Source organism: Anabrus simplex, chromosome 2 (assembly GCF_040414725.1).
Source record: "Anabrus simplex isolate iqAnaSimp1 chromosome 2, ASM4041472v1, whole genome shotgun sequence".
Lineage (NCBI taxonomy): Eukaryota > Metazoa > Arthropoda > Insecta > Orthoptera > Tettigoniidae > Anabrus > Anabrus simplex.
Window position 1 is genome coordinate 584,258,471 of NC_090266.1, and position 26,347 is coordinate 584,284,817.

Genomic DNA, 26,347 nt, shown 5'->3' on the forward strand with positions numbered 1-26,347 from the left:
GGGAAAAATGGATTTGCCCTGTGTTGGGGGAGCAAGGGATTCCTGGGCTAATTTTTGTGGATGATATACACTTGTTGGCGTTGATATCCGGAGGCCTACAAAATGTATTAATGAGTTTGCGGAGTTTGCCAGTAAGTGGTCGTTGAAAATCAATAGTAGTTAGATAAAGGTGATGGTATGTACAAAAAATAGGAGAAGAAAGACTAAGAGGAAATGGGCAATAAAAGATGAGATAATTGAGGTATCGGACCCCTTAGAGTATCTGGGCATTCTTATAAGTCGGAACGGAAGTTTGTACGACCAAATTAAACAACCTAAGTGGAAAGGATTACCGACACTCTCGGTAATAAGGATATTAGAAAAGAAGTTACCGAACATTGAGTACAAGATCCAGAGAATGGTTTTTCAAGCGGTAGTTAATGTAGAATTTTATATGGGGTCAAGGTATGGGGGCTAGAGAAGGAAAGTGAAGTATTGAATGAAGTAGTTAGTAAATTTAGTAAAATTGTTATGGGTTTCATATACTGTGTGGTTAATGCGGGAGCAAGATTAATGTGGAATGAATGCATACATGTAGATATTTTACAGAGAGTTATAAGTTACTGGTTAATATTGAAAAGAGGGGAGGAGGGTCAACTCTTGCAGATAGCATACCAGCATCGGATTAAAAGCAGATATGGAGAATATTGGGTAGATAAGCTGAAAAGTAATTTAGAGGAGCTGGGTTTGGGACATTACTGGGTAAATAATAAAGGAACACATTGGAAGAATATTGTAAGAAGAGTGAAAGATATCCAAAAGCAAGAGCTGGAGGCTGAATGCAGGAGTTGAGCGTCCCTCAGGATGTTAAATAGAATAATCCAGGAGATTAACATGCAGATAGGGAACGTTAATAGAACGGCAAGAAGAGGTCTGATATGGTGGTTATTCGGTATGTATATGAGTAAAGGTTGGTCATTGGAAAAGAACAACACGATTTGTATGTTGTGTGATGAACAGCGATAAGATTGAATTGTTAAGTATTGAATGAGGTAGTTAGTAAGCTTGTCAGGGAACTCTAGTTTTATAAGAAAATTAATGGCTGAGAGTCAGTTGGATGCCTTAAAACAGGAAGGTAATGATTATAAAATCATAGGGTGGTTGGTTAAGGAATGGAAAATACGAGTATTATTAGTAGGTTTTTAGATGTAGTGAAGAAGACCCGTGCAAAGAATGTAAAGCAAAAGTTGAGGTAAGTGTTGTGTGTATCAGTAGTTTGTAAGGAAAATTCCAGTGTACAGATTGTTAAATAGTAAGAAACAGATCTTAGATGTAGTTAGGAAGGACTGTGTGTGTGTCGGTTAGTAGCCTTGACAGATTTCAATGTTAACTATAAGTCAAGTGTTTAAAAAGAGCGGGAGTGTGTGTTATTAAGGAACTCTATATCTCCAGTTACTATTAATGAGTGAGTGACGAAACAAATTGTTAAAGGTAAGAAGTAGATCTTAGATGCAGTACAAAGGACTGGAAGGACTGTGTGTGGATCAATAGTGTGTAAGGAAAACTACAGTGTCTGGGTGTAACTATAGGTCAAGTGTTTAACAAAATCAGGAGTGAGTGTTCGTAGAAAGGACTGGAAGGACTGTATGCTTTCACTCAGCAAAAGAAAATAAGTTTGGGAGTGTGCTTCCCTAGCTAACGGATATCCGAGCTGGGAAGGTCAGAGGGTGTGCCTGCATGGATGATAATAGACAGCTGAGTTCCTATCTGACTGAGAATGTTGCGATAGGACAGTTACCGTTAAGGACGCACTTTTTTCATGATGGCCTCCTTTGCTACTGGATATTGTAGGGAGGAGAGGGGAGGGGATAAGAGGGTGATAGTTGGTCATGAGATGGGTAGCTTTTAAGAGAGGGTTCGCCCCCAGCTTGAAGGTTATTCGCGACGGGGGGAAGGAGGAGTTCTTCCATTCAGATACACGTATGATGTAGATTAGTTTTATATACCTGTTTATTTTTGTGTTTTAAAAAATATATTTTCTCCAAGGAATGATCTAACTGGGAGATTTCTGTATGGATCAGCAGAAAACAAAGGTACTATACTACATTGTTCCAATCAACCACATTTCGGGAGGGACTGGATAGAGCATAATTTTAATGTACGTTAAGGTATCCTTTAGTCTACTGGAGGCGAAAAAGTGGGTGGACATTACCAGACAACAGGTTTCTGTATCGTTCATCAGATGTACCAGGTGTTCCGACATGTGCAGTCCCCATATGATGGCACCACCACCTCCGAGCAAAACGGTAACCTACAGAAAAGTTAATCCATTGCCTCGAGTACTGGGTGACGCACTAGCACCCTACCATGGGCTTGTAAAACTGATACCACGGCTTCATTTAAAGTTCAATAGTGGTGTTCCTGTGCCTGTGCTTTGTTACGTACGGTGAAGCAGTATTACTCAAGTGGGACGGTGGATTCTGTGTCACTTTGCTAGGAGTTTGCCTTAAATGACACGGCTGCTCACATTTCATTGTTATCCAGCCTTGAATTCGCGAGTGATCTGCTGCACTATGACCAGTCTATCCGCTGTTACCAACCAAGTCAGTGGACGGTTACCGCAGTGAACAACACGTTGTACTCCAGGGCAATTGACTCTGGCGATGGTAGTTTCCGCGACTCTTGGTTTTATTTACACCCTGGACACGGTGTCCCATGGACGGTTCATGGCCCGCACATCTTCGGAGACGGAATAGCCCAAACGTTTGGCACTGAAAATCTGGCCGCATTTGAACGCACCGAGATCTCATGTCTTACCCATCCTGTGCTCATCTAGTATTCACGGCCAGTATGAGGTCTAACGATATTGCAGTCATGTACCACACCTAACTACTATATGCGCAGCGCCGATCACAGCGCAATTATGCCAAAACAGCATCGATGTATAAATCAATTGCTCTTCAGTGTGTTATTTATAATAGGTTATATTTTATGTATATATTTGTATATTTATTGCAATTATAGGTACATTCCTAAGTAAACATTTAAAGCAAAGCCATTCAGTCGTGACTCTGTGTTTACTTCCAGTTGTCCCCACGTGCAAGGACGACCGAGAAGAATTGTACGGAGCGCTGAAACATGAAACTGTAGCACTACGCTGTGAAGTGGACGCCAACCCTCCCATTGTTACTTTCCATTGGACGTTCAACAACTCTGGTGATCTTACCGAGGTGCCAGTTACTCGATATTCAAGCACTGGGGAGGTGTCTCGTCTCAACTACACTCCAATGTCAGACATGGACTACGGTACTTTGGCGTGTTGGGGCTCCAATGCAGTCGGCCATCAGAAGTCACCGTGTGTTTTTCAAGTAGTAGCAGCAGGTAAGAACCAGATGGGAGTTTCTAGCTAAATAATATCTCTAAAATGGTGTTCATGAAATTGTTAAAAATAACCCATGAATCCAGCGATGACTTCCTAAGTTTATAATGATTTCCAAACGTATATTTCTTTTCTTCATAAAATCTAAAGTAATAGGAGGCTGAACTATGAAGTACGACCTTATTTTCACCAGGAAACTGCTAAGCTGAAGTGATGAGGGTATACTTAGTATATTAGAAATGACTTGTGTTCGTTTTCTTGTCAAGGAGTCGTGAAATTTACGAATGAGGATTTAATTTAAGGGCAGACTTGTGACTTGAGGGTTATCTCAGACAACACCAGATACGAAAAACTGAATAATTACTGTTTGCATCGGATGAACTACTCTTTCAAACAACTGAGCGAGTTGGCCGTGCTGTTAGGGTCCGTAGCTGTGAGCTTGCATTCTGAAGATAGTGCGTTTGAACTCTTCTGTCGGCAGCCCTGAAGTTGGTTTTCCGTGGTTTACAATTTTCACACCAGCTAAATGCTGGGAATGTATCATAGTTAAGGCCACGGTAGCCACCTTCCCAATCCTAAACCGTCCCTATCCCGTCGTCCCCGTAAGTCCTATCTGTGTCATTGCGACGGAAAGCAAATTATAATAAAATAAAATAGTTGATAGAGATGGGATGGATCCGAGACTCCTGAGATGGGTAGATACAGAAAACATGAAAGGCGAGCCTAAAGGAACAATGGGTCATACCAGGAGAGGGTCTCAAAGAAAATGATGAAATGGATGAAATAAACGAGGAACTGAACTTCCTAGAGGAATTACTTCGGGAGCTGGAGGATTTGAACAGCACTTTGAACCGCACGGCCAACTCACCCGGTGATCAACTACTATTAATACTGTAATAATTACAGTAACTTACTCCCGTTGCCACTTACAGCCATACTCGTTTATTCCACAAGCCGAAGTTGTTGTACTACGGAGACATTCAGTAATTCAATCTCGGGTTTCCTCTCATCGACGAATTCCAGTGAACTACGATTTGCCTTTCAATCCTCAAAGAGCCAACATAGACTAAACGAAGATACCTTTGCCTGGAATTGCTCGTGACTAATCGTCAACGAATGAAACTCATGATTTAACCATTTTATAATTTCTTAACGATATTTTAAGTCTTCTTCCTCGTGCTTCCGTAGCTACTACCCTTGGTACACGGAATCTCTTCAGTTGTAAACCTCACCAAGTTCTAATATTTAGAACATCTGTTTGTCAGTGGGCGTGAGGCGAATTGTGACCAGTGAAACATACAACTGAAGATTTCCTCTATACGAACATATATAGGATGTTCGGGGTATACGTGCAAATATTTCTTGTAGCAATAAAGAGCGATGTGACGATCCACTGTATACGAGTATCAAACTTTCGTGAGCAAAGGAATACGATGTTTTTAGAAGGTTATATGCCTTGTTCTTGCGAATGAATAGCTTTCCTTCGATAAGAGGCAAGTTACGCGCCATCCTTGCCAAACTAGTTTCTGTTTATGTTTAAGAGCAAATGTACAACTGTAACAGCTGAACGCTACGGGTACAATTCCAGGAGGTGTTCCGTAACTTTCTCGCCAAACTTGTTTTATGTTTAAGAGCAACTGAACTACGATAAGAGCTGAAGGCTCCTTCCAGGCTATGCCATGTTACGTAACATTCTGCCTATTAGGGACTTCAGAAAACCCCGGTTATCGGTTTAGGACCCTGAAGATGTATCGAATAGTCGGGGTTAATACTGGTTATTTTTCTGTTACGTCCTTTAAGGGATTGTGATATATGTAGTCATCAGCCCCGTGCTATAGTGAGTATAGATATGACCTGAAAACCTTTGTCGGTGTGGGATCTGTACGAGCGTGTGATATAATTATTGGAGCGTAAGGTTGGGATAGGCGCTCCCGGACGTGAAATACGTTACAATACCCGTTGTGTATTGCGTAAAGGCCGAAGAAAGAAAGCACAGTCGTGTTGACGTGTATGTATGTGATAGGATGTTCATATGGGTACTGTCGGAATTGAATTATCGGTGCTCATCGAACGTTTTGTTTCAAACGAATAATAGATATGTTATAAAACTATATACTGTGCATTGAAAGTACCTACATTTTGTGCTTCCTGCCGGGACGAGTAGTTCAGGCGGTTGAGGTGCTGGTATTTTGTCTTCAACCTCGCAGGTTGATCCTGGTTCAGTCCGGTGGTATTTATGGTGCTCAAATGCGTCACCTCGTGTCGGTAGATTTATTGGCACGTAAAAGGAACTCCTGCGGGACTAAATTCCGGCACCTCCGTGTCTCCCAAAACCATGAAAGTAGTTGTTTGGACGTAAAGCTAATAACATTATTATTATTATTATTATTATTATTATTATGATCGGTTTTTTAGGAACTGAAAAACAGGAAAGAAAATAGTGAAATATGCGATGTTTAAGAGAAAACAAGATGAAATGTACGCACACGTGGCAATATCGGTCGCAGTAGTTAACTACGGACTACTATGCGTAAGACCAGAAACAGGTAAAGCTCTTGGGGATGAGTCAGCTGTAACATAGCATTGCGGTTAGCACGAAAGGACGAAGTGTGACAAACAGATTTCGTGTATGAATATCAAACATACACATCAACTAATCTGAGAAACATTAATAAGGTCACACATTGCAGACATGTAGCTATTTACCTGAAGCCAGGCTGACGGTCGCTTTCATGAGTATCAAATGAGTTATCAAATTGTACATCATTCGCAGATGTCGAACGTATTTAAGAGGATTCCATCACAACTGCATCCTACGTTATTACTATGATGGTGCTAATAAAAACTCGCAGCAGATTACGCTACCACGTGTTAATACGATGCCTGTAGAATACATCTGAGATAAGACATAAGGCACCAAGTAGAAGAAGAAGAATAGGAAGCCGGCAACGGGAGCCACATAATCAAGCATGACATAGCCGAACAGGGCTCACATTAGTGACACAGACATAAGAGTGGCATGGTCGTAGGAACTACAGTCGTAATAGTAACACTCCGTTGTAGAAAAGATTGAACTAACAGATTAGGGGCTCGATAATTGCAAGTGAACGGTAACGAGACTCTCTCGAATAGAAAAACACGGATGTACGGAAGTACACGAAAAAGTCTGTGTACAGTGAGAATTTACTTATGTTAAACATTACAGGACAGTAGTTTAAAAAACAAAAACGTACAGATTGCCTCACACTAAAAGAAATTTTAAATTGTCTTTTGTAAATTAAAAAAAGTCCTAGGTAACCTACTTAAGTTAAACGTTATAGTTCCTATTTCAATACTGATGAATATAAAAACACGCATTTTATTGATTTTTATTATGTGTCCGTGATGATGATGGTGATGATGATTGCTGTTTTAAGTTAAATGGCCCTTAAAAACGTTAAGTGTATTCTGTTTTAACTCATAGTGAATAAAGAAATATATAAATAGCTCGAACCCACGTACTGAACCCGAACGACGTGCAGGGTAGGATTGAAGAACTGCCGAACTGCGTTCAAGGTCAATGTCAAGCGTTTTAAAAGAGTACGTCTTCCGTGTGTTGTGTTAAGCTTTCCCCATGTACAAGGCTCTCTCGCACTGAAACTCTCGATTTATAATTTTGTTGCTGGTACTCAAATTTTTCTGTTCGGATTTGTAGGAATATCAAACTATCGAGACTCAAAATAATACATCGATTCTGTAGTATACTCCCAAGTCAATACGCTGTAGAAATGGAGTAACATCTGACGTACCGGGCGAGTTGCTGTGCGGTTAAGGGCGAGCAGCTGTGAGCTTGCATCCGAGAGACAGTGGGTTCGAGCCCCACTGTCGGCAGCCATGAAGATAGATTTCTGTGGTTTCCCATTTTGACACCAGGCAAATGCTGGGGCTGTACCTTAATTAAGGCCGCGGCCGCTTCCTTCCCATTCCTAGGCCTTTACTATCCCATCGTCGCTATAAGACCTATCTGTGTCTGTGCGAATAAAGCAGGTTTCTATAATAACATCTGACGTACTAAAGTGAAGCTCGTAGCAATTGTTCAAAGTGTCCACTCTGGGCTTCTATGCAGACTTCACTTCTCCGAATCCAGTTGCGACGTATTGGAGCCAATACACCAGGGCTGTCCGACTCGTTGGCTGAACGGTCAGCGTACTGCCCTTCGGTTCAGAGGGTCCCGGGTTCGATTCCCGGCCGGGTCTGGGATTTTAACCTTAATTGGTTAATTCCAATGGCACGGGGGCTGGGTGTATGTGTTGTCTTCATCATCATTTCATCCTCATCACGACACGCAGGTCGCCTACGGGAGTCAAATAGAAATACCTGCACCTGGCGAGCCGAACCCGTCCTGGGATATCCCGGCACTAAAAGCCATACGACATTTCATTTACCAGGGCTGTTTCGAATATCCTGTGCTGTTTGAAAAATACGTTCTCGGAGGTCATCCGAAGTGGTTACTTTAGTTCGATATACTTTGTTTTTCATGTCTCCCCAGACATAAATATCCATTGGATTAAGGTCTAGAGATCTGGAAGGCCAATTGATGAGTCAATGTCGTCCTATCCACCAAAGAGAAATGTCTGATCCAAATCATCATGCAGTAAGCGGCTTACATGAGGTGGTGCACCATCATGTAAAAACCACATGGTTCTGTGTAGTCGAAGCGGCGCGTCCTTTGATAGCTGGAGTAACGTACCCATGAGGAACACCAGGTAACCTAAACCGATCAACCCTGAAGGTAAGATTATTGGTGCCGGACTGAGTAAGGTGCTGGCCTTCTGACCCGAACTGGGCAGGTTCGATCTTGACCCAGTCCGGTGTTATTTGAAGGTGCTGAAATACGTCAGCCTCGTGTCGGTAGATTTACTGGCACGTAAAGAAACTTCATTGGGACTAAATTCCAGCATCTCGGCGTCTCGAAAAACCGTAAGAATTTTGTGGCATTAATAACAATTTCACTGAATCTACGGATAGCGTTTTCTCAGTGTCCACCGTTCTTCCGTTGACCGGAAAATATGATGAAAGTAGTTTAGACAACTCGTATTGTCTGCTATCAGACATTCAACATAGACTGACACAATAACAGCACTGAAATCGTGCACCCACTCTTCATTAACTCATTAACTGTTCCCCTTCGTTTTTTGAGCTTGGATTACTGAGTAATATAACTGACGTCTTATAAATCACACACCAGTGCACAACACTTGATTCGCATGTATGCACTGGTACAAATAATCCGCGTCACATACTGCTTTAATTGTTTTAGCCCGCAGTAAAGACTGAATTTCTGCCGGATATAGTCCTGAAGCTTGACAATTTTTAGACTAATTATCCTAACGTATTGTTTATGAATTACGTTGTAAGCTCAGTTCCATTTCAACCAACGAATATGTCCATACAAATCCGAATAACACAACAATTACATTTATAGAAAAGTGTTTGTACGAGTACAACATAGCATTCGCCGGCAACATGTGAAGGTAGAAGAGTGTATAAGTAGGTAAGGATTACGTGTACTTCTCGCAGAGTACCCAAGACCGGTTTTCGAGTACAGGAAGTGGTCTGGCATGTGCTTCTACCAGTCCTACTTGCCCAGCGGCTAGGGGAAGGCACAGTGACATGTGTGGGCCTTCCATAATAAATAGGTTCAACAACCCCTATATTCTGCTATTGTAACTCTACTACACGAGGGCAGTATGACATAACCGGCGTTTACTAATACGGCAATTCAAAACACATTAGGTCCTGAAATGTTTGGCTCATTTATGGGGAACTAAGAGGGCAATGTAAAATGTACCTAGCATATGATCTGAGATGTATTTTTTTACTGACTAGCAAAATATCTGCAAGTATACCCCTAACACCCTCTATAGATGAGATGTAGATGGCATCTGGACGCTGAAAGTACTTCCTTAGAGGTGTCTGTAATTTTCAAAAACAATGTCGGTTTTGTATTTGACATTAAATTTAACGCTCATATTAGTGCTCGAAAATTCCGGCATCTTACACAGCTCCCCGTATCAACATGAACGGTTCAACACGATCAACGGCATAGAGGCTTGTTTACCAGGCGCAAACTGCTTGGCTACGTTTAACCGTGTCTGCAAAGGTACCGATAATGTACGGAATGAATGGGCCATTGGTATGTCATCGCCTCCTCCAACAAATTCCGCTGCTGTTTGTTGCACCATGTCAGTCGCATCTGTGCCTGACTGGATCTCGGTTGCAGAGTTGACCAGTTCCCCTATGTATTGCGCATCGCCATGTTGGTTTGGAATTGGACTAATAATGTTATTTGCTTTACGTCCCACTAACTACTTTTGCGGTTTTCGGAGACGTTGAAGTGCCGGAATTTAGTCCCGCAGGTGTTCTCTTACGTGCCAGTAAATCTACCGACACGATTCTGACGTACCTGAGCACCTTCAAATACCACCGGACTGAGCCAGGATCGAACCGGCCAAGTTGGGGTCAGAAGGCCAGCGCCTCATCCGTCTGAGCCACTGGTTTGGTGTTATGGAATGCAATGCCATTGGATCAAACTTCTTGGTTTTCAGTCATGTTCTAACTTCTACACGCCCCATTATTAATTAAATTTCTTACCTGTTGGTTACTTTTCGTCGATAATCACATATAGCAGTTGTCACACCACACACCACCGCACATGGATTTGGCCAACGTGTCGAAATCCAACGAGCTGGCATAATCTGGACATATATCCAACGGCAGTTTCTCACAGTCACAGCGTACAGCACTATCAGTCCACGTGATCTGCACGTCAGTATTGAAAGTGTAAATTAAATGATTTCACTCGTATAGCATGAAAATCCCCAGCCTGTTTCCTGTCATTCGACCGCGTCTGGAATGGAATGAATGAAGCCCCCATCTAGCGGCGAGGATGGGCACTGTGCCGGCTGTCGAAGCCTGTCGCACTCCTCTGGGAAATGATAAATGACTGACAGATGAAAAGAAATGATAATTGGGAGTATTGCTGGAATGAAAGATGACAGGGAAAACCGGAGTACTCGGAGAAAAACCTGTCCCGCCTCCGCTTTGTAGAGCACAAATCTCACATGGAGTGACCGGGATTTGAACCACGATATCCATCGGTGAGAGGCCGGCCGCTGCCGCCTGAGCCACGGAGGCTCTCATATAATATATGGTCTGTAAACAATGATATTGGTTCTTTCTTCTCCGTTCTCACAATTTACAAATCGGAACATACCGCTTGGTCGAACAATGTAATTACTCGCTTTCTTCCATTTTAGTATGAACATTTGCTAACGAATATTAATTGAACATCTCAAAAATGGCTGTTGGAAATCATTCTAATTCCTTTAAATAACGTATTCGAAATCGATTATTAGAATGGAGTAGAATATTCGAATATTCGACTAAAGTATTCGGTTTAATTCGACCAATGTTTTTTCAATTCTATTCGAATAGAATATTGGTCGAAGTATTATTAAATAACATCTTCCAAATCGTATATTCGAATGGAGCCGCATTTCTGAACCTTCTATTAAAATATTCGCTTATTCGTATATTCGGATGTTATTTCATCAATATTTGACTTCGAATACTATTGGAATCCTTTAAAGTAGAATAATTCGGTTTCTAGTCTGAACACTGGTTTACATGTGTTCATCGTTATAACCTGGAATGTAATGTCCGAAAAGGTACACGATGTTACTCCGCCTGCAATGCTTACGTTCTTGCAGTACGGAAGATGTGTTGATGAGGGATCGATGTCAGTGGGAAACTATGGCATAACAATTCATATCCCGATGATCCGTTGGGATACTTTTTTTTTTGCTAGGGGCTTTACGTCGCGCCGACACAGATAAGTCTTATGGCGACGATGGGATAGGAAAGGCCTAGGAGTTGGAAGGAAGAGGCCGTGGCCTTAATTAAGGTACAGCTCCAGCATTTGACTGGTGTGAACATGGGAAACCACGGAAAACCATTTTCAGGGCTGCCGATAGTGGGATTCGAACCTACTATCTCCCGGATCCGTTAGGATACAGGCGACGCTAGCACTAGCCTCACATATCACACAATCTGTGTACGTTTTGCTTGGAGTCTTTTTTTGGTATTTGCTTCTAGGTTTCACCAACCCAGATAGGTCGTATTAGCGACGACGAGACAGGAAAGTCCTAGGAATTGGAAGGAAGCGGCCTTGGCCTTAATTAAGGTACAGCTCCAGCATTCGCCTGGTGTGAAAATGGGAAACCACGGAAGACCATCTTCAGGGCTGCCGACAGTGGGGTCCGAACCCACTATCTCCCGGATGCGAGCTAACAGCTGCGCGCCCCTAACCGCACGTTCAACTCGCCCGGTACTTGGAGCCTTTTCCGCATATTGTTTGATGCGAATACCTTCAAGGTATATGGTGCGATAACAGACACTAGAAACTTTCCTCCGTGAGGTATGATCTTTGCTTTTCCACGTTGTTGTATGTCGTATTACGGTAATGTCGACCGTCCACATGATGGGCAAACCGCCGAGCCGACCGTCGTTCAGGCTTACTCTACGATCCCGTTCAAACGCGTCCAAGTGTCATTACGCTCGCTGTCAATTGCCTGTCATCCTCTGCGGTTATACGTACTCAATAGCAGCGTGAAACGTGTTCTCGCTGCTTGTGAAGGGGCGTTAAATCCTTCCTTGTTTGACACGTCACATGCTGTCGTAGCGTCATTCACACGACATAGATCACGTGCACAACTCCTTGAGTCCTACTTGTAACATTGATTTTCTGGGTGTCTCACATTCTTCACCGAGAAGTGTACATCTCACCAGACATATTGTAGGCCATAATGTTCTGTAACGTTGTTCTGCTTTCTGACACTACTTTCGAATTATTGATTCGCCAATAACACTCCTATTTTTACCTCCTTCGATTTCCAGCTCTGCCACGAAATATAAAGAGTGGTACAAGTATAGGAACGGGATCCACTCAGCCTCGGGAGGTCAACTGAGTAGAGGTGGGTTCGATTCCCACCTCAGCCATCCTGGAAGTGGTTTTCCGTGGTATCCCACTTATCCTCCAGGCAAATGCCGGGATGGTACCTAACTTAAGGCCACGGCGACTTCCTTCCCTCTTCCTTGTCTTTCCCTCTCCAGCATAAAAGGTGAGGACGCTTGGGCGTGGTACTGGTCATTCTTCCCAGTTGTATCATCCGACCCAATATTTCACGTTCCAGGACACTGCCCTTGATGCGGTAGAGGTGGGATCCCTCGCTGAGTCCGAGGGAAAAACCAACCCTGGAGGATTAGCAGGTTAAGAAAGAATTATAATAATTATTAATATTATTATTATTATTATCATTATGGTAAGCAAGCTTTGCAGCATTTTATTCATAGCTAATTCATTCGACTATCACTTAGCTGCTGCGTCAACCATTACTTTCTAGTCTCGCAATTAGGAAATGTGTAATGTATTATGTCACACCTGACATAAAATGTAATCTCGCGGAGCTCGGGTACTTGAGTACTGAGATCTCGTTAGGGCTTATAAATGATGACTGTAAATGTAAGTTAATAAGAAAATAACAAGCACAACGACAACAAAGGAAGGCGAGCTACAGAATATCTTAACGTTACGACATTCAGTCACGGTCTCTGCAGAGACAATAAGGTACTGTAGACCATCTAATACTGGCATGGTCACACAAGCCTCAATTCACGTCTGTTCCTGACTGTTGAATGTATTCTCTTGTCGCTTAAGAGAAAGTCTTGTCTTTCCTGTCTGCGAGTGACAGGTGGCTTTCAGGCGGAGCAGCATACTTGCTGATCTGGCAGACGTGGATATTACACTTCCCTTGCTCTGTACGTAGGGCGCTATGCTGTATAGACCCACAGTTAAATTGCTCACTTCATATTTTTTTTTTTGCTAGGGGCTTTACGTCGCGCCGACACAGATAGGTCTTAGGGCGACGATGGGATAGGAAAGGCCTAGGAGTTGGAAGGAGGCGGCCGTGGCCTTAATTAAGGTACAGCCCCAGCATTTGCCTGGTGTGAAAATGGGAAACCACGGAAAACCATTTTCAAGACTGCCGATAGTGGGATTCGAACCCACTATCTCCCGGATGCAAGCTCACAGCCGCGCGCCTCTACGCGCACGGCCAACTCGCCCGGTCACTTCATATTTAGAACTGGACTAAAATACTTAAATGTCACATTTATTTGCATAAAGTTTATTATGATGGATAGCTCATTTGACACGTCGCACGCTGTCGTAACGTGATTCACACGACTATGTTATCACGTATACAGCTCCTTGATTCCTTCTTGTAACATTGATTTTCAGGGTGTTCCACTTTCTTCGCCGAGAAGTGTGCATCTAACCAGCACAGACCATAATTTTCTTTGCTATGCTTTCTAAGACTAATTTTGAATTATTGATCCGCCAATAACACACCCACCCTACACCTTTCCACGGTATTTTCACTCCTTTGCAGAAGGACGTAGAACTAATAAAAGGAAAGCGATAACTGCAAGTTTCCCATCCATTTTCGAAACGAAGAAAGAGCACTCAGCTTGAATGTAGACTGTAATGTTATTTAATGACAGATATAAAACAAATCCCATGGCCTGAAATCCCCGTAGGGCCATGGTCCAGCAAGCGACCGCTGCTCAGCCCGAAGGGATGCAGATTACGAACGGTCGTGTGGTCGGCACGACGAATCCTGTCGAACGTTATTCTTGGCTTTCGACACCCGGGCAGCTATGTCACTGTCAGATAGCTCCTGAATTGTAATCACGTAAGTTTGACTGTAATCTCTCATACTTGAGATTTAAATTAGAATTAATTCAGTCCAGTGTACAAAAAGGCATATGTTAAAAGCATTCCTGATCCTGTTAAGTATCACAAAACATTTTACGAAGATACCATTTCATTTCTTAGTAAAATGTTTATTACCAGAGAGAGTGTGATAATTGTTGTAAGAACAGACCAAACGGAAGAAAAAGCACAAGTTAAAACACGCACAATGTCTAATTATTTTGGTACATTACTCGTGCGTTATTGCCATCAATCCTTCTTATTTCTATTTCTTTAGAAACACTTTATAGTTATCGTAGGTGTGGACAAGGGGATGGCCAAATATTAGTAGTCAAATTAAGATATGTACGATTCATTGATGAACGTTCAAATAGTCAAAGGAATATACAGATTGTAAAAATAAGGTAATGGCCAAACTTTCAGGACAAATCTCTCATACGTAGGAGAAAATGGACGTAGATCTGGATATGCTTTATTTCCACGTTAGAACTCATCTTCTACAACTCTACATTCATCCTGGGAAATACACGGGAATAGATCGTTCCAGTAAATCGTATGAAATTCTATCTTGCATGAAATGATCCATATGCCCTCCAGAAACCCAACCAAATCCCATGGCGCAACGGTCCCGAATGGGCATGGCATACCAAGTGAACGCTGCTCAGCCGGAACGCCTGCAGATTACGAGGTGTCATGTGGTGAGCTCGATGGGTACTCTCGGCCTTTATTCTTGCTTTCATAGACAGGGGCCGCCATCCCATGTTCAGACAGTTACTCAATTGTAATCACGTAAGCTGAGTGGGCATCGAACCAGACCTCAGAGGCAGGTACGAGTGGTTCGCCCTTTTTCGAGGAAGCCGGGAATCGAACCCAGGGCCTCCAGGTAAGAGACAGGAAAGCTACCCCTTCAACGCGGGACCGGCCCATATGCCCTCCGTTAGCATAAATATATCCATACTGATGCGCTGATGCAACCCTGCGACGGTGAGTTGATGAATGTATTAATACAACCTGTGACAATAAATTTCGGTGAATGAACGGTCGATCCGGCAACACTAGCGACACACAACGCTGCACCTGCGTAACAGCAGGTTTTGACCACCTGCTCCTATCGTTGTTCAGTTGACCATCGTTTGTGTGTGCCGTGGAAGACCTCTTTGACACAGTGCGTGTTTAGTGCGTTGGTTCTGAACTTCGAACAGGAACATGAAGGACCAAAAGATCAATGTACAGTTTTGTTATAAACTAGGCAAGACACCGAAAGAAACGCATGCGATGCTGGTACGTGTTTATGAAGATCAAGCACTGTCCTTAAAGTGTGTGTACGAGTGGTTCGCCGTTTTTCGAGGAAGCCGGGAAAGTGTTTCTGACAACCCCCGCAGCGGAAGACCGGCGACCGCCGTCAGTGACGAAAACATTGCGATGGTGAGGACATTATTCACGAACGATCGGCGATTATGTGCACATGATAGCGAATGAATTGCAGATTAACCGTGAATCCGTTCGACAAATCGTTACCCAGAAGTTAGGGTAGAGGAAAACGTGTTCTCGTCTTGTGCCACATCATTTGACAGTCGATCAGAAGCAGGCACGTTTAGAGGCTTCACAGGATTTTGTCGAAATGGCGGATGCGACACCAAATTTCTTGAACTGTATCGTCACTGAGGATGAAATCTGGTGTCCCAGCTTCGACCCTGAAATGAAACGGCAAAGCATGGAATGGCGTTCTCCGGGATCCCCTCGTCGGAAAAAGGTCAGAGCCGAATAGTCACGCATCAAAACAATGCCCATCATCGATAGTCAAGGCATTATCCACAAGGAATTTCTGCCTGAGGGAACGACGTTGAATGCTGCACGGTACGTTGAAATTTTGACCCGTTTCATGAAACGTCTACGCAGGGTACGACCCCAGTACGCACATCAAGGTTCATGGTGTTCTGTCCATGCCAACGCTCACCAACACACAGCCAATATCGTCAAACAGTTCATGGCATAAAAGGGGGTGGTGCAACATGAACATCCCCCACACTCGCCATATCTCAATCCTCAAGACTTCTTCCTATTCCCACTACTCAAACTCGCTTTGAAAGGAAAGAGATTTGATGATATTCATGACATCCAACGAAACGTGCCGAGGCTTTTGAACACCATCCCAAAGGAAGCTTTCTTGCAAAGTTTCGAGGACATGTATCGCCGATCTCAGCAGTGCATAGTTATGGGAGGTGACTGTTTCGAAGGAGAGTACGGTCACATTCATGCATTGTTCATCTATGTTGATAGTACAGGACTATTCACCGAAATTTATTGACACAGGTTGTACTACCTGAGGGCAGTGCGAATATTTCATATAACGTGTTTCATATAGTATGCTGGTATGTTCTGTTCCTGTGTGTTTCCCAGGATTAATGTACTATGTGAAGTTGTAGAAAGTGAGTTTTGGATATAAAGCCTATCCGGACCCATATCCATATAACATACTTTCTTCTCCTACATGATAAAAATGTGTCCTGAATGTGTGGCAGTAAGTTTTAGTTATTTCTTTACAACTTGCTTTACGTCGCGCCGACACAGATAGGTTTTATGGCGACGATGGGATAATAAATGGCTAAGAGTGGGAAGGAAGCGGCCGTGGCCTTAATAAAAGTACAGTTCCAGCATTTTCCTGGTGCGAAAATAGGAAACCACGAAAAACCATCTTCAGGCCTGCCAACAGCGGGGTTCGAACCCAATTTCTCCCGGATGCAAGCTCACAGCTGCGCGCCGCTAAACACACGGCCGACTTACCCGGTCGTTTCTGTTACACTCCGTATGTAGTATACTGCGTATCTGATCTCAGGTAGGAAAGAGACAAATTTCTTTCTTTTACCCCTGTATATAAGTGAGTCTGTCGTTCGGCTCTGTACCTAAATGATTAGTGTGCTGGCCTTTGGTCTAGAGAGTCCCGGGTTCGAGTTCCGGCCGGGCCGGGGATTTAAACTTTCTTTCTTTCTTAATCGGCTTACCCTCCAGGGTTGGTTTTTCCCTTGGACTCAGCGAGGGATCCCACCTCTACCGTCTCAAGGGCAGTGTCCTGGAGCGTGAGACATTGGGTTGGGTGATACAATTGGGGAGAATGACCAATACCTCGCCCAGGCGGCCTCACCTGCTATGCTGAACAGGGTCCTTGTGGGGGGATGGGAAGATTTGAAGGGATAGACAAGGAAGAGGGAAGGAAGCGGCCGTCGTCTTATGTTAGGTACCATCCCGGCATTTGCCTGGAGGAGAAGTGGGAAACCACGGAAAACCACTTCCAGGATGGCTGAGGTGCGAATCGAACCCACCTCTACTCAGTTGACCTCCCGAGGCTGAGTGGACCCCGTTCCAGCCCTCGTACCACTTCTCAAATTTTGTGGCAGAGCTGGGAATCGAACCCTAGGCTCCTGGGGGTGGCAGCTAATCACATTAACCACTACACCACAGAGGCGGACGATGTTAACTTTCGTTGGTTAATTCCGATGGCTCGGGAGATGAGTGTGTGTGTGTGCTGTCTTCATCATTATAATTCCTCACTGATAGGGCACCATCTCCGCAGACACGCAGGTCGCCTAAACGGCGTCAGCTCGAGTCTGTCGAGTGGGATATCGTCGTTGAAGAAACAAAACCTCGTGTGTCACAATGCTCTTCCTATCCTTTATTTCTGTTAAGACTGGTCTCGCCACCACACCAAATATGGATGTGCAGTCGACCAGAACAATTCTCCTTGTGTTCATTTTCCTATGAATATGTGTAAAGGATAATGAACTTAACCATATCTTACTGTAGGAATGCATGTTTGGGTAAGATATTTATGCACTCCAACAGCATACCGTATTTAAGGCTTATTTTCCTTTACACTTTTGCATAGGTTTTTTTCTTCTTTTTTTGCTATTTGCTTTACGTCGCAACGACACAGATATATCTTATGGCGACGATGGGATGGGAAAGACCTAGGAATGGGAAGGAAGAGGCCGTGGTCTTAATTAAGGTACAGCCCCAGCATTTTCCTGGTGTGAAGATGGGAAACCACGGAAAACCATCTTCAGGGCTGCCGACAGTGGGGTTCGAACGCACTATCTCCCGATTACTCAATACTGGCCGCACTTAAGCGACTGCAGCTATCGAGCTCCTTTTGCATAGGAAAATGAACATTGTTCTGATGGACTCCATATCCTTATGTGGCTGAGAAGTGTGACCAGCCTTAAGGGAAGTAATGCATAGGAAGTGCATTGAAGACATGCGATGTTTTGTTTCTTCAATGACGATATATGGAATAAGGAAAGAATATTCACAGCATCCATTTTTTATTGTTGATAAATATCTTCTCAGGTGTTTCTGTTATGTATAGTGAAAGGTTCATTACTGCATGGCTTAGGAATCCGTAGATTATTATACACTATAGGTATTTTCCTTTAAATTGCAGCGATGGACATCGTCATAATGTACAATAAATTTCGAAACTCTTCAAAATATACATGTACTTTTGTTTTAAATGGCCACAAATACTTTTAAATACTGTGTACCCAAGTAGTTTGCTATTTTTGATTGCTATACATTTCTCAGAGGGGCTGCCTGGGTCAGGAAGTAAAGGCGTGCTCGGTTCACACGGAAGGACGTGGGGTCAATTCCCCGTCAGAAAGACATTAATTTTAAGAAATGGCATTTCCACTTCTGGACTTTCACTCATCTTACACCAAAAAGTGAGTACCAGGTTAAATCCTGGAGGGCAAAGGTTGCCGGGCTTTTAGCTATCCACCCTACCTCACCATGTGCTAACGTTACAGATAGCGGAAGCTTTTACCTTCCACTCGCCCCAAGAGCCTTCGTGGCCTTTACGTAGAAGACTTTGCTTTGCTGTGCAGTTATCAGTGTTTAATTTCTGAAATGTCCGACTCGTTGGTAGAATGGTCAGCGTACTGGCCGTAGGTTGAGAGGTTCCAGGGTTCGATTCCCGGCCGGGTCTGGGACTTTAACCTTCATTAGTTAATTCCAACGGCCCGGGGGCTGGGAGTTTGTGCTGTCCCCAACATCCTTGCAACTCACACTCCACACATAACACCATCCCGTACCACAATAACACGCACTTACATACGTATGGCAGATGCCACCCACCCTCATCGGAGGGTCTGCCTTACAAGGGCTGCACTCGGATAGAAATAGATACACAAAATTATTATTATTATTATTTCTGAAATTATGTTTTAGTATTAAGTGAATGGGTCTACGTTATTCTGGATCTCCCATGTGTCCTGAATGTTCTTCTATGAACAGTAGAGACGAATGACATTTATGTTGTACCTATTTAGACCATTATTTCAGGCGTTGGTCCTGTGCATCACCGTTGTATATCTTGCGGTAGGGATCACTCACCAGTTCGACGTTGCATGCACAAACGGACTCATTAGCACCGTGACAGGATCTGTTCTCACCAATGAACACAACGATTCACCATTCGTCTCTCCAGGTGGTCCATCCTCGACTCAGATTCCAAGTAGCAGCTCGGTGGTGATGTGATATTGGAAAGTCTGCGTAGTGGCACCCATAACCGCAGCAGAGCCTCAAGTAAACGGTTGTAGAATGTCCTAGCCAAGAACCGTGTTTGAAATTACCTTGGATATTCAGCAGTCTACTACGGTCTAGCCGTGCATGCTGCCCAGAACCAGGTGCATATGTGCCACTTCCTGTGCCTAACAGCCGCAACAATGACGCTCTGCTGCATGTGTCGTTCAACTTATCGCGTATTTCTCCCCTATAACGATCCTACCTCAGAGAAGCTCTCTTTATAGCCTCGCAAAAGTCTATTAATTGCAACAACGATCCACGCTCACACCGTTCCCGACATACTCACGCAACTAAGCTGCAACGTACAGCCCTTAAGACTAGAAAATACTCCCTCTGTAGTGTGCAACTGCAGATGCATCTCAGATAAGAAGAAGAAGAAGAATAAGAAGAATGGCGTGTGGCCTCCAAAGAGGCCTTATGGCGACCTGCGCGTCTTTGAGGATGGATCCCTGCACATGATTAATTCTAATGTTGAAGACGGTTCACACACACCCTGCCTCCGCATCATCGGAATTAACCAATGAATTTTAAAATCCCCGATCCGACTAGGAATCGAACCCGGGATATCCTGGGACACAAGCCAAAACGCTAACCACATAACCATGGAGGCGGATATCTCAGATAACGTAAGAACAACGGACGATTTCTAATTTATCCACCGTGATATGATCTGATCACTTCGTATACCGGTACTCCCCTCTCCTACACCCCACGCGCAGGTTTCACTTCTACCAAGGTGTGTTTTCTTCATTATCCATTATTTCATAGTATACTGTATATGTCCCTAGTAAAAGCAGAATGCACGTTATTCCCAAAAATAAATAAGTAGTGTTATTTGAAGGAGGAGTTCAATAAGCATTACGGTGTTATTAAGCACGCTGAACAGAAGAAAGTTGCCAGTTAGGAACAATCATAAGAGGGGGAGTGTCTTTCATCCATGTGCATCAGACTCGTGCCTTATCCTCACTGCGAGCCGTAGGGGGGAGCATAGGTCTGCTGAATGACAATGTACTACAATGTACCCGAACGAGTAATGACTTGCCACTTTAACTTGCACGGGATGAATTATAAAGTATATCGTCATAGTTTTCATAGGAAAATAACTTTTTTCAAGAGAGTTTCCTTGGAGTCGCATGAGGACAGCTTTTGCTGTATTATTGAATTACTCGCGTTAAACTTAAATCCACTTTTCCTTGGTAGAAAACTAAGTATAAACTTATACTGCAGGACGGAAAACATTTTTACTCGAAGTACGAGACTGCTATTACGTGAACCGCAGAAGCCAGTAATGTGACAGAATAGTGTTCTAAATGGGTAGAACAGTTACTTACGTTACGGAACTGAAAGTGACGTGTTACGAAGGAGTTGGGAAGGTGGGACTGGAATTTGGTAGCAAATAGGTGAAACAATTCCGCACTTATAACATAAAATATATGATTTTATACGATGCTGTTGTTTAAAATATTAATTAAATAATATTAGGATGAGTATGTTATGCTTAGTTCAGGCCCCATCATTCAAATGGTCGATCCCATCTATGAAGGAATCAATATCATTCAACTACGCATTGTAGCTCTCTGATAAATATCATGACTGTTTTGTGTGTGCTGAAAATGGCTGTTGATGTAGCACACGGTTTACGTTAATAGAATTGAGTGCGCTAAGTAACTATAGTTGGCCGTGCGGTTAGAGGCGCGCAGCTGTGAGCTCGCATCTGGGAGATAGTGGGTTCGAACCCCACTGTTGGCAGCCCTGAAGATGGTTTTCCGTGGTTTCCCATTTTCACACCAGTCAAATGCTGGGGCTGTACATTAATTAAGGCCACAGCTTCCTTCCCATTCCTAGGCCTTTCCCCTCCCATCGTCGCAATAATACCTATCTGTGTCGGTGCGACGTAAAGCAAATAGCAAAAAAATAGTTCTTCTTTAGACATTATTTTTAAGAACTCAAACATATGAAATTCAACATAGACTGAATTAAAGAACATGTCACCATTGTCTTAGATCGGTTAATGTTATAAGTCTCACGTCCTGTGTGAGAATTTCAGCGGACTATATGGTGAGATTATCAGAGAACATTACCGATTACTTGAGGAATGTGGTGCAAGCTATATCCCATATTGACAGCGAGGACAGTAGTTTTATTTTCTAGTTGCTTTACGTCGCACCGACACAGATAGGTCTTATGGCGACGATGGGACAGGGAAGGGCTAGGAGTGGAAAGGAAGCGGCCGTGGCCTTAATTAAGGTACATCCCCAGCATTTGCCTGGTGCGAAAATGGGAAACCACGGAAAACCATCTTCAGGGATGCCGACAGTGGGGTTCGAACCTACTATCTCCCGAATACTGGATACTGGCCGCACTTAAGCGACTGCAGCTATCGAGCTCGGTCGAGGACAGTAGAATAACCACATTGATCTGCCACAGTATCTCTGGATGGCACCAAGCATACAGTGCATTCATTTCTATCCTGACTCCTAGTACCGGTATATCCACTTATAAATAAATAAATAAATAAATAAACAAACAAATAAATTCATTATTTAATAACAATAATGACTGACTTCATTCGCGATAATTACACTGGGCTGTTGACTACAATGTCTCATGCCCTTAAAATACAGCTACAGTAACAAGATTCACTGAGAAAACTATACGAATTCTTGTGATTTGAACTTGTGGTTTGTGTATCTGTACTGCTTTGTGAGCTACGAATTCCGTCTTTGTCAACTTGATTGATAGGCAATAAATTACGGAATATACACATCTCGTTAAACGTTATGTTGCTGTTATAATAGTGCATTAACTGATTACTGGTAATTCACATATAATACAGAACTGAAAACAAGTGTGTAATCCACAGGAAGCTATACGAAAGCATGTAATAAATTGCTCTGAAATCACCCAGTACTGCCTGACTGAACTATTGCAGCTAACAGGCTAATCCCGTTTGACCAAGAGGAAAAATAAATTCAGTTGATAGATATCGCGGCGCACCTGAATCAGAATTTGCGGGAAACATATGCCAGCACAGGAAATAAATATTTACAACAACCGAACGAAATGCGAGTAATAGGGAACGTTGAATGGTTTTCAATTTCATATTTCGCAATATCCCCTACGAATCTCGTATACTCATCCTAGTAGCCAATTCCGCACATGATCATTCAAAGAGATATATAAACTTCAGTTTATTGTGGAACAACGAGAGTTTCACTTCACCTACTCAATGGAGCAACGTTCGAAAATCAGACATTCTTCGAACAATAAACGCAGTGTAGTTTGTGGCTTTGTTATGCGGTTTGGAGTTAGAAATATTTAGGTTAAGAACTCCAAGTGGATGAGTGCATATAAAACATGTTTCCTTACTATTCTTTACAATGGCTTTAGGACACACCTTTACAGATAGCTCGTATGACGACGATGGGATAGGAAAAGGCTAGGAGTGGGAAGGAAATGACCGTGGCTTTAATTAACGTACAGATCCAGTATTTGCCTGCTGTGAAAATCGGAAACATCGGAAAACAATCCTCAAGGCTGCAGACAGTGGGGTTCGAACCCAATGTGTCCCAGATGCAACCTCACACCTGCGCACCCCTAACCGCATGGCCAACTGGACCGGCGAACTGAATACTCTTTAAGAGATTGTTACAATGCAGGTGGAACATCATACGGTCAATCAGTAGATTTTTCTAATATTTTCCCCAGCACTGGCAATGGATATAGAGGTCTGCAAGGTTTTGCATTAGATTTATTGGAAGATTTTTTTACTGCAGCTTCTTTCCAGCAGTCCGTGAATACACCAAGTTCCAGACACATATTAAATTATATTTAAGAATAAATTATGACAGCAAGCTTGGATATACTTGATTATATTGGCTGCAATTGCGTCTAATCCTGGCGATTTAGAATAACTTTTTGTTGATGATGATTTTTTTCGTGTGGCTATTTCTAGCCGAGTGCAGCCCTTGTAAGGCAGACCCTTCGGTGAGAGTGGGCAGCATCTGCCATATGTAGGTAAGTGTGTGTTATTGTGGTGGTGGATAGTGTTGTGTGCGATGTGTGAGTTGCAGGGATGTTGAAGACAGCACAAACACCCAGCCCCCGGGCCAATGCAATTAACCAATGAAGGCTGAAATCCCCGACCCGCCGGGAACCTAACTCGGGACCCACTGAAACACGCTGATCATTAAGCCAACGAGTCGGACGTTGATGATGATGATATTTGTTGTTCAAGGGGGCCTGACATCTAGCTAATCGGCCCCACATATTGTTTGTTAATTACCCGTTTAGCTTATTAAGGTGAATCGCGTCTTGTAAAATATACAAACGATTTGTAATATCATTCTGAAAATAATTTTCTTGTGATTCATTGGGGAAGAATTTCTCCAAAACTACTTCTCTCGTTTATCGGGCGGTTTTTGGGAACCGTTTCACAATTTCGAAAGTTGTGATAGATTTATTGACATTTTCATGTCTTCGACTCATTTTATACACAATGTTCCATGGGTTATTAGAAGACTGCGCAGAACAGAATGCTTTCTAGGCCTCATTCTTAGCTGTGTTAACTGTTGTTTTATCATCCGATGTAGGCCTATATCTGTTATAAGATTCTTCATACTGTCGACAAAGTATAACACGAGAAGATCGTATAAATCTCCAATATGTTGCTAAAACCAGCTTTCTCATCAATTCTAATTAAAAATTCCACCAGTACTTCTTTAATAAATTCTGTGTCAATTTTGCAAGCTTATTCTCACAAATATTGTGTATGGTTATAGTTTAATTAGCTCCACTTAAACATATGGGATCTTGATTTAGGTATTCTCTCCTCAGTACACATTTTTTTTTTTTGCTACGGGCTTTACGTCGCACCGACACAGATAGGTCTTATGGCGACGATGGGATAGGAAAGGCCTAGGAGTTGGAAGGAAGCGGCCGTGGCCTTAATTAAGGTACAGCCCCAGCATTTGCCTGGTGTGAAAATGGGAAACCACGGAAAACCATTTTCAGGGCTGCCGATAGTGGGATTCGAACCTACTATCTCCAGGATGCAAGCTCACAGCCGCGCGCCTCTACGCGCACGGCCAACTCGCCCGGTAGTACACATATTTTCCCATAATAAAACATGCTTTACGGATGTAATTCAAGAATGAAATACATGTGGACCAGTATAGCAATCATCGGCTCAGAGAATGAAGGGATGGCTTGGTCTGCATCTCCAGAGTACACTACAGCAATGTGAATCATACGACCTTAGGGAAATAAAACCTAAAACTGCGTGTTGATTCCGTAATTAAAGCTCGGCTCGCACCGCATGACCTTCATCTGTAACGTCTCCGTTATCTACTCGCCCCTTTCAAGACTCTCTTCTCATTATTCATTGTTACAGTAATTTTTAAAAAATGAAAAAATGAAAAATGTAACATATCGTCGCTGCGTGATCAATACCGCATACCAGACAATAATTTTCCTATACATTATTTTGCTTAAGACTGGTCACGCCTCCCAGCCACATATGCAGTCCATAACAGCAAAGTTTGTTATGTTCATCTCCCCTTGTTTATTTGCAAAGAAAAATTATCCTTACCGTACTGCGCTGCAGGAATGTATGATTGCATGTCGTCTTTACCCACTCCCAGAGTCCAACGTATTTAAGTTTCATTTTCCTTTACTCATCAGCATAGGAAAACGAACACAACGAAAATTGTGCTAATGAACTGCATATCCATATGTGGCTGGGAAGCGTGACCACTCTTAAGGAAAATAGTGTATTGTCAGATCCACGGTACTGCTCTTTTCTTACAATTGGCTTCACGTCGCGCCTACACAGGTGGTCTTTATGACGACTAATGGATAGGTAAAGACCAGAAGTGGGAAGGACCGTGGTCTTGATTAAGGTACAGCCCCAGCTTTTGCTTGGTGTGAAAATGGGAAACCAAGGAAAACCATCTTCAGGGCTATCGAGATTGGGGTTCGAACCCACTATCTCCCGGATCCAAGCTCACAGCCGCGCCCCTAACCGCACGGCCAACTCGCCCAACGGTACTGCTAGGCATGTTTTAACAGGATAACGACCATGGGTTCTGTATGAATATGAATAGGAAAGTGACATACGATAGGATCTTTCTTATCCATTTAATAAATATAACAAAGAAGTAAGTAATTTTCATAATTAATTACACCTTTCAAATTAGATAATAATAATAATAAATTAAATCTGCATTTACAAGGTTATGGACTGCCCATTTTGGTGACCAGATGGCTTCAATTCGCGTCACTATTTCCATTAAAGACGATTTACCAATGTTCTATAGTGTGTCAGGATGTTTTTATAAGGTCATCTAGTCCAAATATTTAGTAACATCTATAGAGTCTTCATGTTTTAATATGGTAACAAATATTTTTATTTACAGCATCCACACATGTTTAATGAGAATAATATCAGCAAAGTTACCCGAGGGATGAACAGGTGTGCTATGCTGTTTAAAAAGTGATTATGTTATCTTTGCTTCAAAGTCCGGCTCCATGTCTAAATGGTTAGCGTGCTGGCCTTTGGTCCAAGGCGTTCCACGTCCGATGCCGTCGGGGATTTGAAC

At 42.9% G+C, this 26,347-nt stretch overlaps 1 protein-coding gene across 1 annotated transcript in view; it reads left to right on the forward strand.

The window, feature by feature from the left end:
- Positions 1 to 26,347, forward strand: part of LOC136862934 (neural cell adhesion molecule 2) — a 485,522-nt gene that overhangs the window by 362,401 nt on the left and 96,774 nt on the right. The window contains exon 9 of the mRNA XM_067139223.2: positions 3,067 to 3,360. Within this exon, the coding sequence (XP_066995324.2) occupies positions 3,067 to 3,360 (294 nt within the window). The remainder of the gene's footprint in view (positions 1 to 3,066; positions 3,361 to 26,347) is intronic.